Source organism: Falco rusticolus, chromosome 9 (assembly GCF_015220075.1).
Source record: "Falco rusticolus isolate bFalRus1 chromosome 9, bFalRus1.pri, whole genome shotgun sequence".
Taxonomy (NCBI): Eukaryota; Metazoa; Chordata; class Aves; order Falconiformes; family Falconidae; genus Falco; species Falco rusticolus.
In genome coordinates this window covers 35,659,339-35,672,520 of record NC_051195.1, presented here as the reverse complement: position 1 = coordinate 35,672,520, position 13,182 = coordinate 35,659,339, and the positions used below count along the sequence as shown (strand labels likewise).

The 13,182-nt window shown below is 37.0% G+C and overlaps 1 protein-coding gene across 2 annotated transcripts in view; it reads right to left on the bottom strand.

The window, feature by feature from the left end:
• Window positions 1-13,182, bottom strand: part of FAM160B1 (family with sequence similarity 160 member B1) — a 35,991-nt gene that overhangs the window by 19,352 nt on the left and 3,457 nt on the right. Inside the window, exons 2-6 of one of the 2 annotated variants that reach the window (XM_037399062.1) lie at window positions 8,185-8,263; window positions 6,088-6,257; window positions 3,823-3,927; window positions 3,370-3,492; window positions 885-923 (exon numbers count right to left, since the gene is read on the bottom strand). In XM_037399062.1, the coding sequence (XP_037254959.1) occupies window positions 885-923; window positions 3,370-3,492; window positions 3,823-3,927; window positions 6,088-6,257; window positions 8,185-8,263 (516 nt within the window). The remainder of the gene's footprint in view (window positions 1-884; window positions 924-3,369; window positions 3,493-3,822; window positions 3,928-6,087; window positions 6,258-8,184; window positions 8,264-13,182) is intronic. The other variant, XM_037399063.1, reaches the window with a different exon arrangement.

The following is a 13,182-nucleotide window of genomic DNA, read 5'->3' as shown; positions in this document are numbered from 1 at the left end:
CCCATTCTCCATGATAACACAAAAATTATTACAAATGTATCTCAAGCATTAATAATTTAAAAGGGTAACCACTTGGGGTTAATGGTGTTTAGTACATACAAACCAGTAGGGACTAACTCTCAGGCAGCAAACTAGAGAACTGCTCTGAACATTTGCTTGATTGATGTGCATTCGTTGTGGTGAATTTGTACTGAATGTTGTGATACACTCATGTAAACAACTCCCTGGAGAGGCAACCCAGTGGTGAAAGTAGCACACTGAATACTATAAAATAAGTATGACTTCTGATTACAGAAGAAAAATTTCTCCAACATATGTATTTTTTTTTCAGTGTGAAACGCATAAGGCTGCAAAGCAACCAAAATGTGTCTGTCTGAACCATGTCTGTCTATCCCTAAATCTTCTGAAGTCCTCCAGTATCCTCCCATATATTTTATCAATACACAGGAATATCTGAATTGCAACAATGAGCCTTGCACGTAAAGCAAAACTAAAGGCTGGGACTGCATTTCAGTCCTGGACTATACACTGTTGCTGGCACTCCTCAAGTAGCAAGTAGGCAGGGTTGCCAAAGAGAAAAGCTACTTTTTTCAAAAATCAGATCGTATTTTGTAAAATACTTGTTTTATCTTACACCAGCATATTACCTCATGTCTGGACTTTTCTGTCATTTGAAAGGCCATAATTTGTTTAGCTAAAGCATTGATGAGGAGAAGACCTCACACCCATACATGTATAAATGCCCCTAGAAATTTGTCCATAGCTCATTACTCTTATGTTGGCAGGTGACACAAAGCAGTCTGTACATTGAACAACACATAAGCAGAGGTTTTGCGTGTATTTAAGCTTCCTATTCCATGCAATTCTGCAGCTTAGCTGCTCACCTGCCTCCTGTAAAGGTGCAAAACAGGATCCTGAATGACCTAATAGAAAAGGTTACATAAAACACACATTCAATGCTTTCTAGACAAAGTACTCCTCTAAGTGAATTCAGCATCAACAGAGAGCAGGCAATATGAAAATACATTTTTCTATTTTCATGATATGTTAACTATTACAGTTTCAAAATCCATGACAGATGATGCCACGTCTAAGTTCAGACAGTTTTAAAAAGAATTCTGTGAAAAAATCAAATGATATCACCGCTAATGAGAATCTCTATGTAATTCATAGTGAGAAATATAAAGCTGGCAATTTGTAGTAATGAAAGCAGAAATGAATAGAAAAACTATTGTTCATTTTATAAAATAAAGGTACAACTTTTTAACTGACACTATGTTAGAACAGAAACCGAAACACAGAGAATCAAGGGTCCCAGTTGTAAGGAGTATCTCCTGTAAGATGGAATGGGATGAGAGGAGATGGGGCAACTAAGGAATAAATGAACAAGGAAAAGCAAAAGGTAAGAAGTTTAGCATAAAATAATGAGTGAGATAGAAGTGATAAGTCAAACATCCCTGTGTATGTTCTTCTTCTCTACACAAGAACAAGGAAAATTCAGTTTAAAGAAAAGAATAACTTAAAGCCAAAATAAAATCAGTATATGGATTTGAAATGTTTAAAAAAGTAGAATGAAGTTCTTCCAGTTCTTATTTCCACAACAGAAGTAACTTGCCCAAGACAATACAGTTATGCCATATAGCCTTATTGGTTAAGCAATACAGATGAAAGATTTTACTAAAATATAAACAGCATTTTATCAACAGACTATTTGATATGGAATCATACAAAGGAAATCCTGGGTTTGTACATACTCAGTTTTTTACGTTCATAAAATACTGTAGAAACTGATCAGGAAAAGTCAACGAAGGAAGCAAAACTAACAGATACAGTCTGCTTTGGAGACATGTATCTGCATCTCAGTTTATAAGTGTTGGAGACTTGAGAGATAAAGGCCACACAGAATTCTGTAAATTTACCCTGTTGTGCATTTGAAGGTCAGAAACAGTTACCAAATTACAACAATAGCACCTCTAAGAGGCATAGATGTGAACAACAATTCTGCACCCCAAATACCTTATTTGGAAACAACTACCGGCAGTTCAAAGACATATAGCCTTAGGAAACAGGAGCTACAAGGAATGTTGTTGAGCTTGCCTGAACTCTACAGCCAGCATTTTGTGAAAGTAGAGATCTCTTTGAGATCTGGAATTGTCTGGTTTCCATGTCTAGTTTTTAACATTGTAATCTTGCTATTTTGGGGAAGAACACTAATATCTGACAAAACACTTGTCGTTCTTATGATTGAGGTTCTCAGGTTTGATTTCAAGGGCATTATTTGAGTATAAGGGTCATTCAGAGGGTTCTTTTCAAACCATACAACTTACACAAGCAACCCTGGTTTGGACTTCTACCATATTCTGCATGTAATACATTTAGCAGTTTGCTTTCAAGTGCTTCTAATGTTGAAACACTAACTTTTCGATCCTCACACCGTTTCTAGCACTTGTACAACTACAGTGGATACAACGGCAATCAGGGTGGCTTTAATCAAGGCCAAAATAAACTGAAGATAGATTCTTTACTACTGGCTTAAATGTGATATTCATCTACTCAATGGAAAATAACGTATCTTTGTGGTTTAGCAGATCTTGTTTGTGAAGAGCTTGTACAATATTCCTGAAGGACACTATCTACATCTTTTCACCTACGCATCACGTGGTTAATAGATAATGTGTCACTACAGGAAACATCAAAGTGGGAGCAGGAGGCATTTCTAAATGGATTTTTATAAATTAAACTTTTATCTGCTTCTTCTAAATGGGAACAGAAAATCAGTCTAGAAATTCTTTCTCCTCCCACTCGGATTTCATCAATGCCACATGTTAAATTCAAAGGAGTAAAGATATTTGGCTTTCTTACAGATGGAAAATAATGTCATATTGTCAATTGTGAGCTGGTACTGCAGCTAGACCATATGTGCCACTACCAAATAGGGGCCCGATCCTGCAGAACACTTAGCAACTTGCAAGTTTTCAATGCCCCATGCAATCTGTCCCTTAGTCTTTATTGGGCTGAAGACAAAACAACATAAGAAGTCCAAGGTGTCCCTCACACGGTGTTCTACATCACAATTCACAACTCTACGCTAAAGGCAAAGGCACTTTCACTACAAAGGATAAGGACCTCAGGCAGGTATATTTGAGAGCCCTGAATGTAATTTTAGTAAAAACAGTCAGATGTATCAAGTCTCTGGAAGCAAAGGAAAAAAAAAAAAACAAACCAACAAACAAAAAAGCCCTTCTAATATCACAGGGAAAGAAAATCACAGAGTGAATGAAAACTAAGCTGTGAAGCACAATGTTCTCTACTACATTTTGTTTGTGACACAGTAAATATACCTGGAAAAATTTCATTTGATTTACTCACCTCAAGGAAGAAGTTGACCAGGTACGGATCCTGTTTAAGCTTTGCACATACTATACAGAGAAACTGAATTTCTTCATTTTCTGTTGGTGTTGCCAGAACTTCACCACACAGCCTAATTAATTTCTGTCACATAAAGAAAAGTGAACAATTAAGATGGAGAATAAGTTATAGCTTTTCCTAGGAATAATGCACTGAATTCTTTATCCATATATATACTACAATGATGTATGATTATTGACTTGAACATTTGGTCTAGATTTACATTGCTATGAACAAGATTTCTTTATTACATATGACTTAAATTGCAGTGGCAGTTCAAGGCTCTAATCAATACATTAAAACTGCACTCAAGCAGTTTCTTAACTCACTTGACAATGGAAGAATTAAAGACATTGTTAGCTACAGCAGAATAAGAAATGCAAAAGCATAGTTAACTTCAAATTTGAACAGTACCTGCACTGGCCTATGCACATTTATATGGGGGAGAAGTGGTTGCCGTATTCTTCCAAGAAGTTTTGTATAAAAAGCCAAAACCTGCTGTTTCATTCCTGGAGGACACTGAAACAAAAAAAGATGAACACTAAGAAAAATATAACAAATAAAGAAGCACAGATGCAAATTTGTTGCTCAAAATGGTTAATGAAACAGCAACAATTTATCCAAAAGTAATTTTAAAAAAATAATTATCTGTTAACACATTACTTTTATCGATATTAACAGAGATCAACAAAAAATGTTGCATCTCATTACTGTTTTCTTTTTCAAATTATTCATACTTTCAGTTAATTGCTCTAGTGCTGACTTCCACCAACCTTTCCAGGAAATATTCCCTATCAATACAGTGATAATGGGAAATTAACTCTGAATTAATTGGCTACAGGTCAGTTGTCTGTACTGTGCCACAAAATCCAGCAATTCTTTAAGTCAGTACATATAGATATACGATGATAAACGATAAATATCTTAGTGTCTACAAAAGGCTTTTTAAATTCATGAGCAATTAACCTTAGACAGATAAAGCGTTTATAAATGCACATATGTTCCAGTACAAGAGAAAGCTGTTATTTTCTCAAAGACTCAGCAGAATAAAGTCACAAATATCTGAAACATCCAGTCCCTTGTTCTATTGTCCCTCATGCACCATGTCACATGAAAGTACTTTCCTATCTCCATGAGATCTGATAGCTCGTGGTCCTTATGTACCTTTTTTTTTTAGCTAAATCCTCCCTGACTCCAATGTGTTCTACCATGTTGATAAATGCCATTATTCCATAGGTTAATTTTACCCACATCATTTCCCTCACCTGCTTCACTGCACAGCTGAATGGAGCACAGGTGACAACAGCCAGGAATGACAACTGCCTAATCTGGTTTTCTTTCCAAGGTAATTTCCCCTAGATTATTAATCTTTAATTATCAGTAAGTTGTCAAGCAATCCACTGAAAAGAATGGCAAAATATGTATCATCAGGGTGCATCTACAGTAATGTAGTAAATCTAAGTGAGTGCTGTGAAAGGATACTATTCCTTTTGCAACAGATCTTTGCAACATCTTGCACCACTGAACTGTGTGTTTACCTCAGCTGTATCAACTGACAAGTGGCAAAGTATAAAGACAGGCTGTACAAGAATTGCTGGTACAGGTGCATTTGCATAAGTGCAAAATGATATCTCTCAACTCTTACAAACATCCTACTAATTATCCGCTTCAGGTATGTCACCATTTCACCCTGGTTTCTTGACAAAGTTTACAGATAACTGAACAAGCTGTATTTCTGAGCAAGTATTTTCAATTCATCAGGTATCTCAGCCTGAATGTAGGACAGCTGGCATGGTAACAGGAATTGTAGAGCTCTGGTCCTTCCAGAGCAAGGAACATCCCAAGCTCAGACAGCTAGTAGCCTACACTGTCTATATGTGTAAAACTGAGTAGGTTAAAAACTTGACAACATGTAAAAGGCTGACTAAGAATGAAACCATGGAGAGCTCCATCTACCCTTGGAACAGGATACACCATCCTTTCCTAACTGCATCTACATCATATCACAAAAAGTTCTAGAACAAGGGCTGCCAAGTTAATTCACCCCATGATCCACCCAACCCCGTACATTTCAGCTCATAAGTCTGCCAAGAAAGAGAGCAACAAGAATGCACCGAGGTCATGAAACTAATTTCACATGTGCCATAAAGCAGACATGAGAAGAATCAGACAACACTGCCAACGGCTGCATTCATACCAAAGACTTGGATGTGAAAGCTGCCTGGGAATCAGCTTAAATTAATGCTTTCTGGCATGGAAATCTTTCTAAGCAATAACTTATCACATTCAGAAAAATTAAACAAAATTTGTATTTAATACAGCACTGTTCACCCAAGAATGTCCCAACACTTAACAAAGGACAGAGAGGGATAATACTGTCTTGTAGAAGCCAGAAAAATTCTAGACTGAACAAAAATGTTTCTCCTACTTCTAGCTTCACAGTCAATATTATCAGAGTGGTGAGTAACAAATCTCAGGGTTCTGCTTTAGTCAGCATCTCAATGGTTATCTCACCTTGATCACACTTGTAAAAGACGGTTATTTGTAATATACTAGTAACATAAGCAAACAGCTATTTGCTACATTTCAGTGTCCCACACTACCACCTACTGTAGAACTTCAGTGCCTATTACAATTAAGAGCTCACACAAAAGATAATCTGCTCTGCTGAGTACATACATCAGCTTTTCCTAGTGTGTAGAGTGTCTCCAAAATCTTGTGATGTAGCAAATATTCCATACATGGTCCTGTTTCACCTGATTCCCTTTCATTTTCTTCTTGAACTAGAATATCCAACATCTGTTCCAGGTGAGAAGGAATGTTGGTATCAGTCACAGGAGCTTTGTCATCTAAATAGAAGATATGTACAATTAGGAATGATTAAAATACTGTCCTCACTTTTCTTAAGTTCAGTTCCAAATTTAAGATTTAAACACATGACCACTCATTTAAAGAACCTTATATATAGTATGTAACACGTCTTAAATTGAATTTTCAGAACCATATCTGCTAATGTAAACTGGAATATGCATTAGGCAGATATCTAACCTTGCAATGGGGAAAAGGTAAAATGCCAAATTTCTAAACGTCTATTAATTAATTACAGAAAAAGGAAACTTTTACAGCCAGAAACCAAGCTTAGGGAGAAAAAGGTTCAACTCTCAATCTTCCAGTTTGTATCCACACTGTCTTGGTAACTTCCTCTTTGACTCTTCACATAGTATTCTGAAATCTGTAAACAGCCTCTAACATCAGCTTAATTTGCAGCTGATCAGTTCCTTTACAAACTAGATAACTAAATAAATGTTTTTTTCTAATGATAACAACAAAGAAAACCCCATCTATGCTGTTTGTTCTTCAGAAGCTTTTAGATTTGTCTTTTATACTTTATGCATTAAGATAGCATTGTCAAACCGTGAAGGAAAGGGTAAGACTCCAATTTCATTATACTAAAGTCATGAAACTGCTGTGGATTTATGCCACTGGCAGTGAGAGCTGGCATGAACATGTTGCAGAGCACATCTGCACGTGGAGATTTTCCTTTTTATTTTTTTCTGCCAAACTCTACTTGAACAGCTAGCTCACTAGGGAAATGGTTAACACTTCTTATGCAATAATCTAAAAATAACTGTCACTTGCATGCAAACGGCAACAAGATCACTAAGGAAAACTGCCATGTCAGAGTGATTTTGGCCTCTACCACAACCTCCAATTAGCCTAGAATGTTTTGCTCAAATTTCCTGCACATGATTCTGCTCCCACTGCAGAAGACAGAAATATATCCACAGAGTGGAAACTTGGTTTTCACAAGACTTTTGGAAGTCTGGGAGAGAGGTCAGCTTTTATTCTGTACCGCATCATCACAGCTATCAGTTTTCCCCTACCACTCTGTCATTTCTACCTTAGCAAACATCACATAGCGTTCCAAAAGATGGGTATTTAGAACTGAGGGTCAAGTTTCAGCTTGTAAGAGTAAATATTGATATAAACAAGATCACCAGGCCCCAGGCCCAGACACAGATTCAAGAGCTACTCTAGCAGAAATGCAGAACTAATAAGCTTGAAGAAAGCATGGTAACATTCACTTTTAAAACTTAATACTTTAATAGCTAGGACCAATAATCAAAAACTTAAATGTTGCATAACTGTTGTAGGGAATCAGGAAAACGTTTAAGAAAAAGCAACGACCACCATATTTCATCAGAATAACAATTTTTTAGAAGACCAGAGTAAGGTCTGGATAGGTTTTAACAAAATGTGTTCTAAATCTCCTCAGAAATTCACTTTTCAGAGCTATGTTATCAAAATACCTTTCATGGAGATAGGTCACTAAAGAAAAAATACCTAATACTGAGCACACAGAATTCATGTATGGTAAAATCTATGACCACAAAATTACTTTTATTAAAATCTTGGAAAGAAAAAGAAAATCCCTGATGCAAAAAAATGAAAAGCTTAACAGCAGGGAATGCATTTCTGTAGTTGTCTGTTTAGATTAAACAGAGTATGTGAAGACAGAAATTGGGTCAGACATGAAAAGGTACAATTCTCCACATGGTACTCAGGAAAGACCTTCCCTCAATCGTTTTTCATGCTTACTTTTAAAGGGATGAATGGAGGTACACAATATTTTTAATTACTAATTATTATTGTTGGTGTTTTGATAGAACACATGACTCATTTTAGTATTTCTTAATCCACTTTTAAACAACACTGAAATTGGGAATTCCAGTTTTCACAATAACAAGGCAAAACCAGAATGTTTTCTTCGTTTACCTGATGTCTCTATGTAGTAATGGGTGATTGCTTTCCAGTGGTAAACAAAATCTTCTTGTAATGGAAGGGAAGGTGCGAGCTATAGGGGTAAAAAAAAACAAATTATAAAAAAAAAAAAAGTCAGGAATGAAATAAACATATTTCCTTGGAGATTAACTTGAAGTTACCTCATACTTGGAACTAAACTGCTGCAGACTAGTGCTACAATTCTTATTCTGTGCTCTTTTACCTTTAACAAGGACTACATACATTATTCATGGCATAAGCCCCATGTTGTACTGCCTAGCTTGTAAACATCAGTAATAATCTCTGTGATGTCTCTTTGACCAGACAATCTGTTTGAGGCAACAAAAGCAGTTGCTCATACAGCAAAGCAACACTAGAAACATAGGTTTGAATTGTTTAGATCTCAGTTTTGTCCTGTAGAAAAACATCATGTTCTTTTACATCTGCTCTTGATGCCGTCCTCCTTTTCTGTACGCTCTGTTCTCCTCTTTCCCTCTGCTCCTTTAAAAATACTGATTAGCTGCTTCATACACTTTTTGCCATGTAGCTTTTTTTCCTGTTAAGCACAACTTGTAAAAGATCTTTGTGGGGGTTTTTTGGTGTTGGTTTTTTTGGGGTTTTTTTTTACACATCAGGCTCATCACCAGAACTTACAGGTTGCTCTTTCTTTTTTTAACAAACACATTTCTTATTTAATTTCTGAAAGAAAAGGAGGTTTCTTGTTTTCTAGAGGAATTTGGGATGACCAGTTGGACATGACTGGCATCCAGGAATCACATGCTGCAAGAACAAACTACAGCCTCCCACCCAGCCAACAGCAGTACTGCTCCCAAAGCCTGAGAACTGGGTGCCCTGTGGCCCATCACACTAAAAGCACAAAATGCTACACCACAGGCAGCATGTGAAAAAAGGAGGACCATGATCATTTCACCACTCTGGTCTCCACAGTGCGAGTTGAGGCAAACACTGAATTTGTGACCACAAGGTACAATGTTCAGAGCTGGTAAAATCAGGAATCCTATAGGGAAAACCACCACCACTCAAAGGATCATATCAGGGTCTGTTGTTACTGAGGCCTAATCCTACTTGCCTGAGACTTTTTTTTTTTTTTTTTTTTTTTAGAATCAAGTCCTCAAGTCATTCTTTTATAGGCAATCCTGAAATAAAGGATTATCACTTGACATGATGGTAGCAATGAGACCTGCGGGCAAACACAAAGAATCCCATGTATACATTGGTGTGTCCATTTTGGATGGATAAGGAGTTGAGCCATCCTCACAAGCTATGGAGTCCAGTCCTTCACAAAATTACAACGTGGCTGAGGTTGGAAGGGACCTCTGGAGGTCATCTGGTCAACCTTCTTGCTCAAGCATGGCCATCTAGAGCCAGTTGCCTGGACCGTGTCCAGATACATTTTGAATATCTCAAAGGATAGAGATACCACAACCTCTCTGGGAACCTGTGCCAGGGCCCAGTCACTCTAACAGTGAAAAAGTTTCCCCTGGCAGAAGCTATAGATACCACATTTCAGATTAATACTGTGAATTCCTCTGGTGTCTCCTCATAGGGCCTAAAAAGTGCTGAGTCACCTCAGTTCTTGGACAAACAGAAGCACAGAGCTCAAACACCTGTATACCATTCACCAGGTAGTGTAGGTCTCTTTGAAACAGCTTGGAAGTTTTACACATCAGTTTTTCCTTTTCCTTGAATTTAATTTTATTTAAATTTAACTTAAATTTATCTTGGTAAAGATGTAAAGCCTGGTATATGAACAGAATGCCCTCCCATGATAAGAAAGTGGAATGCTAATTGTTAATGACCCTTTGCACTCAGGACTTTGAAACACAAGACTTTAAAAAGGTAGTGGTGCTTGGTAACTATCTATGCCTGCATCCTGTGTGGAAAAAGTGCCCTCTCAAAAGGCAACTAGGAAATCAAACTGACATTGCTTATCTATTCCCTGACAGTTTGTGGACCCATTAAGTCTTCCATATTCCTGCAGCTGGGTGCTGAGTGTAGCACTTCAGCACACCAGCTACCATGTACAAAGATACTGCACACTGGACAAAATTAGTTTATTTCACTATTAAGTTTACTAGGTTATTGAAATTCAGAAGAATAACTGAACAAACTGAAGACATAGCATATGATATTTTGTATCATGCTTCACCTGTCACATTTACTGCTGTAGATGTGCATTTTAAGCAATGTAATGATCATTTTGCATCTTTCTGTAATAAAACTATATCAAAACCTCAACTCTGGCTGACGAATAGCACAAAGACCACTTTTGAGGAATACTAGGTGTTTCAGACCACTCCATTTCCAAAGTAACACATGAAAGAAAACATTAAAGATTAATCCTTGACTGATGTGATTTTCCTCTCCACTTCTTCTAGCCTCATCTGCCTCAAGATGAATTTAGTGCTTCTCAGCAGTGCCAGGAAAAGGATTTCACTTCTCAGCACTGTCAATAATTTAACCACCATGGGAGAGAACTGTGGATACAGACATCCTCCCACCCAACAAATGCCTCCAGGGACTCCTCTCAGAGGTGAAAAAGTAATTTGGGGACAGATCTTGCCCTTTTAAAATAAAATACACAGTGATTTCACAGTCTTCTCTGATCAAGGACTGCAAGATAGAGATACCAAACAGATATACCATTAGCCTAAGTGTGCACTCATTCATGTGTACATGTATGCCTGTTGGGAATACATGATCAACCTTGCCACCAACTGGACCCAGTGATACAGAGCTGTGGGGACTTTGCCTGCATTGGGCTACCAGACTCAGAAACTCCTAACAGTACAGAAAATTTGTATTTCTTTACTTGTTCCACTCAAGTACCCCCACTCCCAAACTCCTTTTCCCACTGCAGATGTACCTAGTATAAATCTGCATTTTTCAACATAGCTATTCTAGGGAATACTTAACAGATGTAACTCCAGCAATGCTATGCATATTCTGAGAGAAGTGTTTTACTGACAAAAAAAAAAAAACAACCCCAAAACAAACCACAAAAAAACCACCTCAACCTTCTTAACTTAATTATTCAGATACAAAATCAAGGTAAAGACCAAGACTAAGATACCAGCTTATACAAAAACAAAGCCCAGGACTGGAAAGCATTAGAAAATGTAAGCTCCCAAACACTTGGTTGACATGCTAAACCTTACTAGGACAGGTAATTCTAGGGTGAAGTTGAAGTTTCTAATTTAGGATGAATTATTAGTTACCAGCTGGGATGAAATATAAGTTACAGTTGTCAATCAAAATAATCAGTCTTTTGTAAAAGTACACATACTTGTATAAAGATTCTCAAGCAAAACAAAATTCATTGTGGAGGCCATTAATTCCTGCTATTTGTCTAATTTGAAGGAATTGCCTTAAAAGTGCAGTTATTTCTCATAGTTATATTTATCCATTTTGATGTAATTCCACATGTTCTTACTAATTCTGAGCTATCGATTCCTAATCTCAAAGTGAATTTCTCCTTCTCTGAGGAAAAAAACACCAGTACCTTGAAGATGAGGTGTTGGTTTATCAAATAGCCAAAACTCACTACTACAAAACACTACTAAAAACCAGCCCATTTGAGAAGACACTGATTAGTTCTTCCATCTGGTCCCCAGCCCCAGCAGTCGAGCTTCCTGGGAAGGAGTGAGTGAGTGTTCTCATTTGTGAGCTAAACTTAACACATGCTGCCTTATCATTCTGGTAACAATACATTACTAATGATCAAACACCACTCCTTCCAGAAAAGTACTGTTCTCAGGAGAACTGTAGGTCTTTGACCAGAGCTATAGCCTGCTCATTATCTGTCCCAAACACAACTCCACATAGTTTTCAAAAGTATATAGAATTTGTGTTTAGGCAGGGAAAAAAATAAAACCCACCCAAAACATCAAAAGCAAAGAAACTATAAATATTCAGTATTTAACTGCAATTAATTTGTGCATGTAAAAATCATTGTCATATTTTTTGTGTATGCTTTTCAGCAGTGCAATTCAATACTGAAAAGACTGGAAACAACAGAAATTGGTGATATCCTTCAATATCTTTTCAACAACTTCACAAAATAAACAAAACACTGTATAAAAGAATAACAGGTACTGTCCGGTCAGATGCTAAAGCAAAAAAGCAGAAAGTAGGTCAAAGAGTAAGGAAGGGGAAGTGCATGCACACTCCCTTGACTGAAGCAAGGAAAACTACAGCAGTCACTCGATGGTTTTCTTCAGTCTGACTACTTTACTAGTGTGAACATTTGCCCTGAGGGAAAATCTGAAAAACAGCTAATGCTTGAAGGTTTACTTTATTTCTTCAGCTGATGAACATACAGATTTTATAACGGTGACTGCATTCACATATAAAATTAAGACTGCACATGCTTGCATTTTGTCTTAACTTGTTAATAACAACAAAATGTTAATACAATCAGTAATGTGAGGTCATTACATCAAATAAAGCGGATTCAAGAAGAATAAATCTTGTTCTGAGAGTTATGCAGTTAATGATTTTGGAGCAGTACCTGCAGCAAGTAACTCAGTTTCTTTCAAAGCTCAGATTTGCCCCAAAATATGAACAAAAAAGAAGCTACTTAAAAGCATGTTGAAGGCACCACTGTAAGAGATACAGTGGAATAATACATCAGTAGAGAGGGGTGCCAAAAATGTGCAGTAGGCACCAAAATCTAAACTCACTCCCATGTACTAAGAGAGTGATACAAATAATCTTGCTTGACAGCAAACTGCAAAATTCAAACAAACCAAAATAGTATTTTTCCTGCTCAAGGTATGCAGCTCAAAAATATCCTTTTGAGTCAACTATTAAGATGAAACACTTCCTGAAAGCCCAAATCAAACACAAACAAAAGTCCTTTGAACACAGACCGACCACTTTAAGGACAAGTTGTTTTGTCTAGGGAAACATGAGTGAAGAGCATAAGGTAAGAAAAAAAAATAACACTGACTTGCTACTTTGTTACTGTAC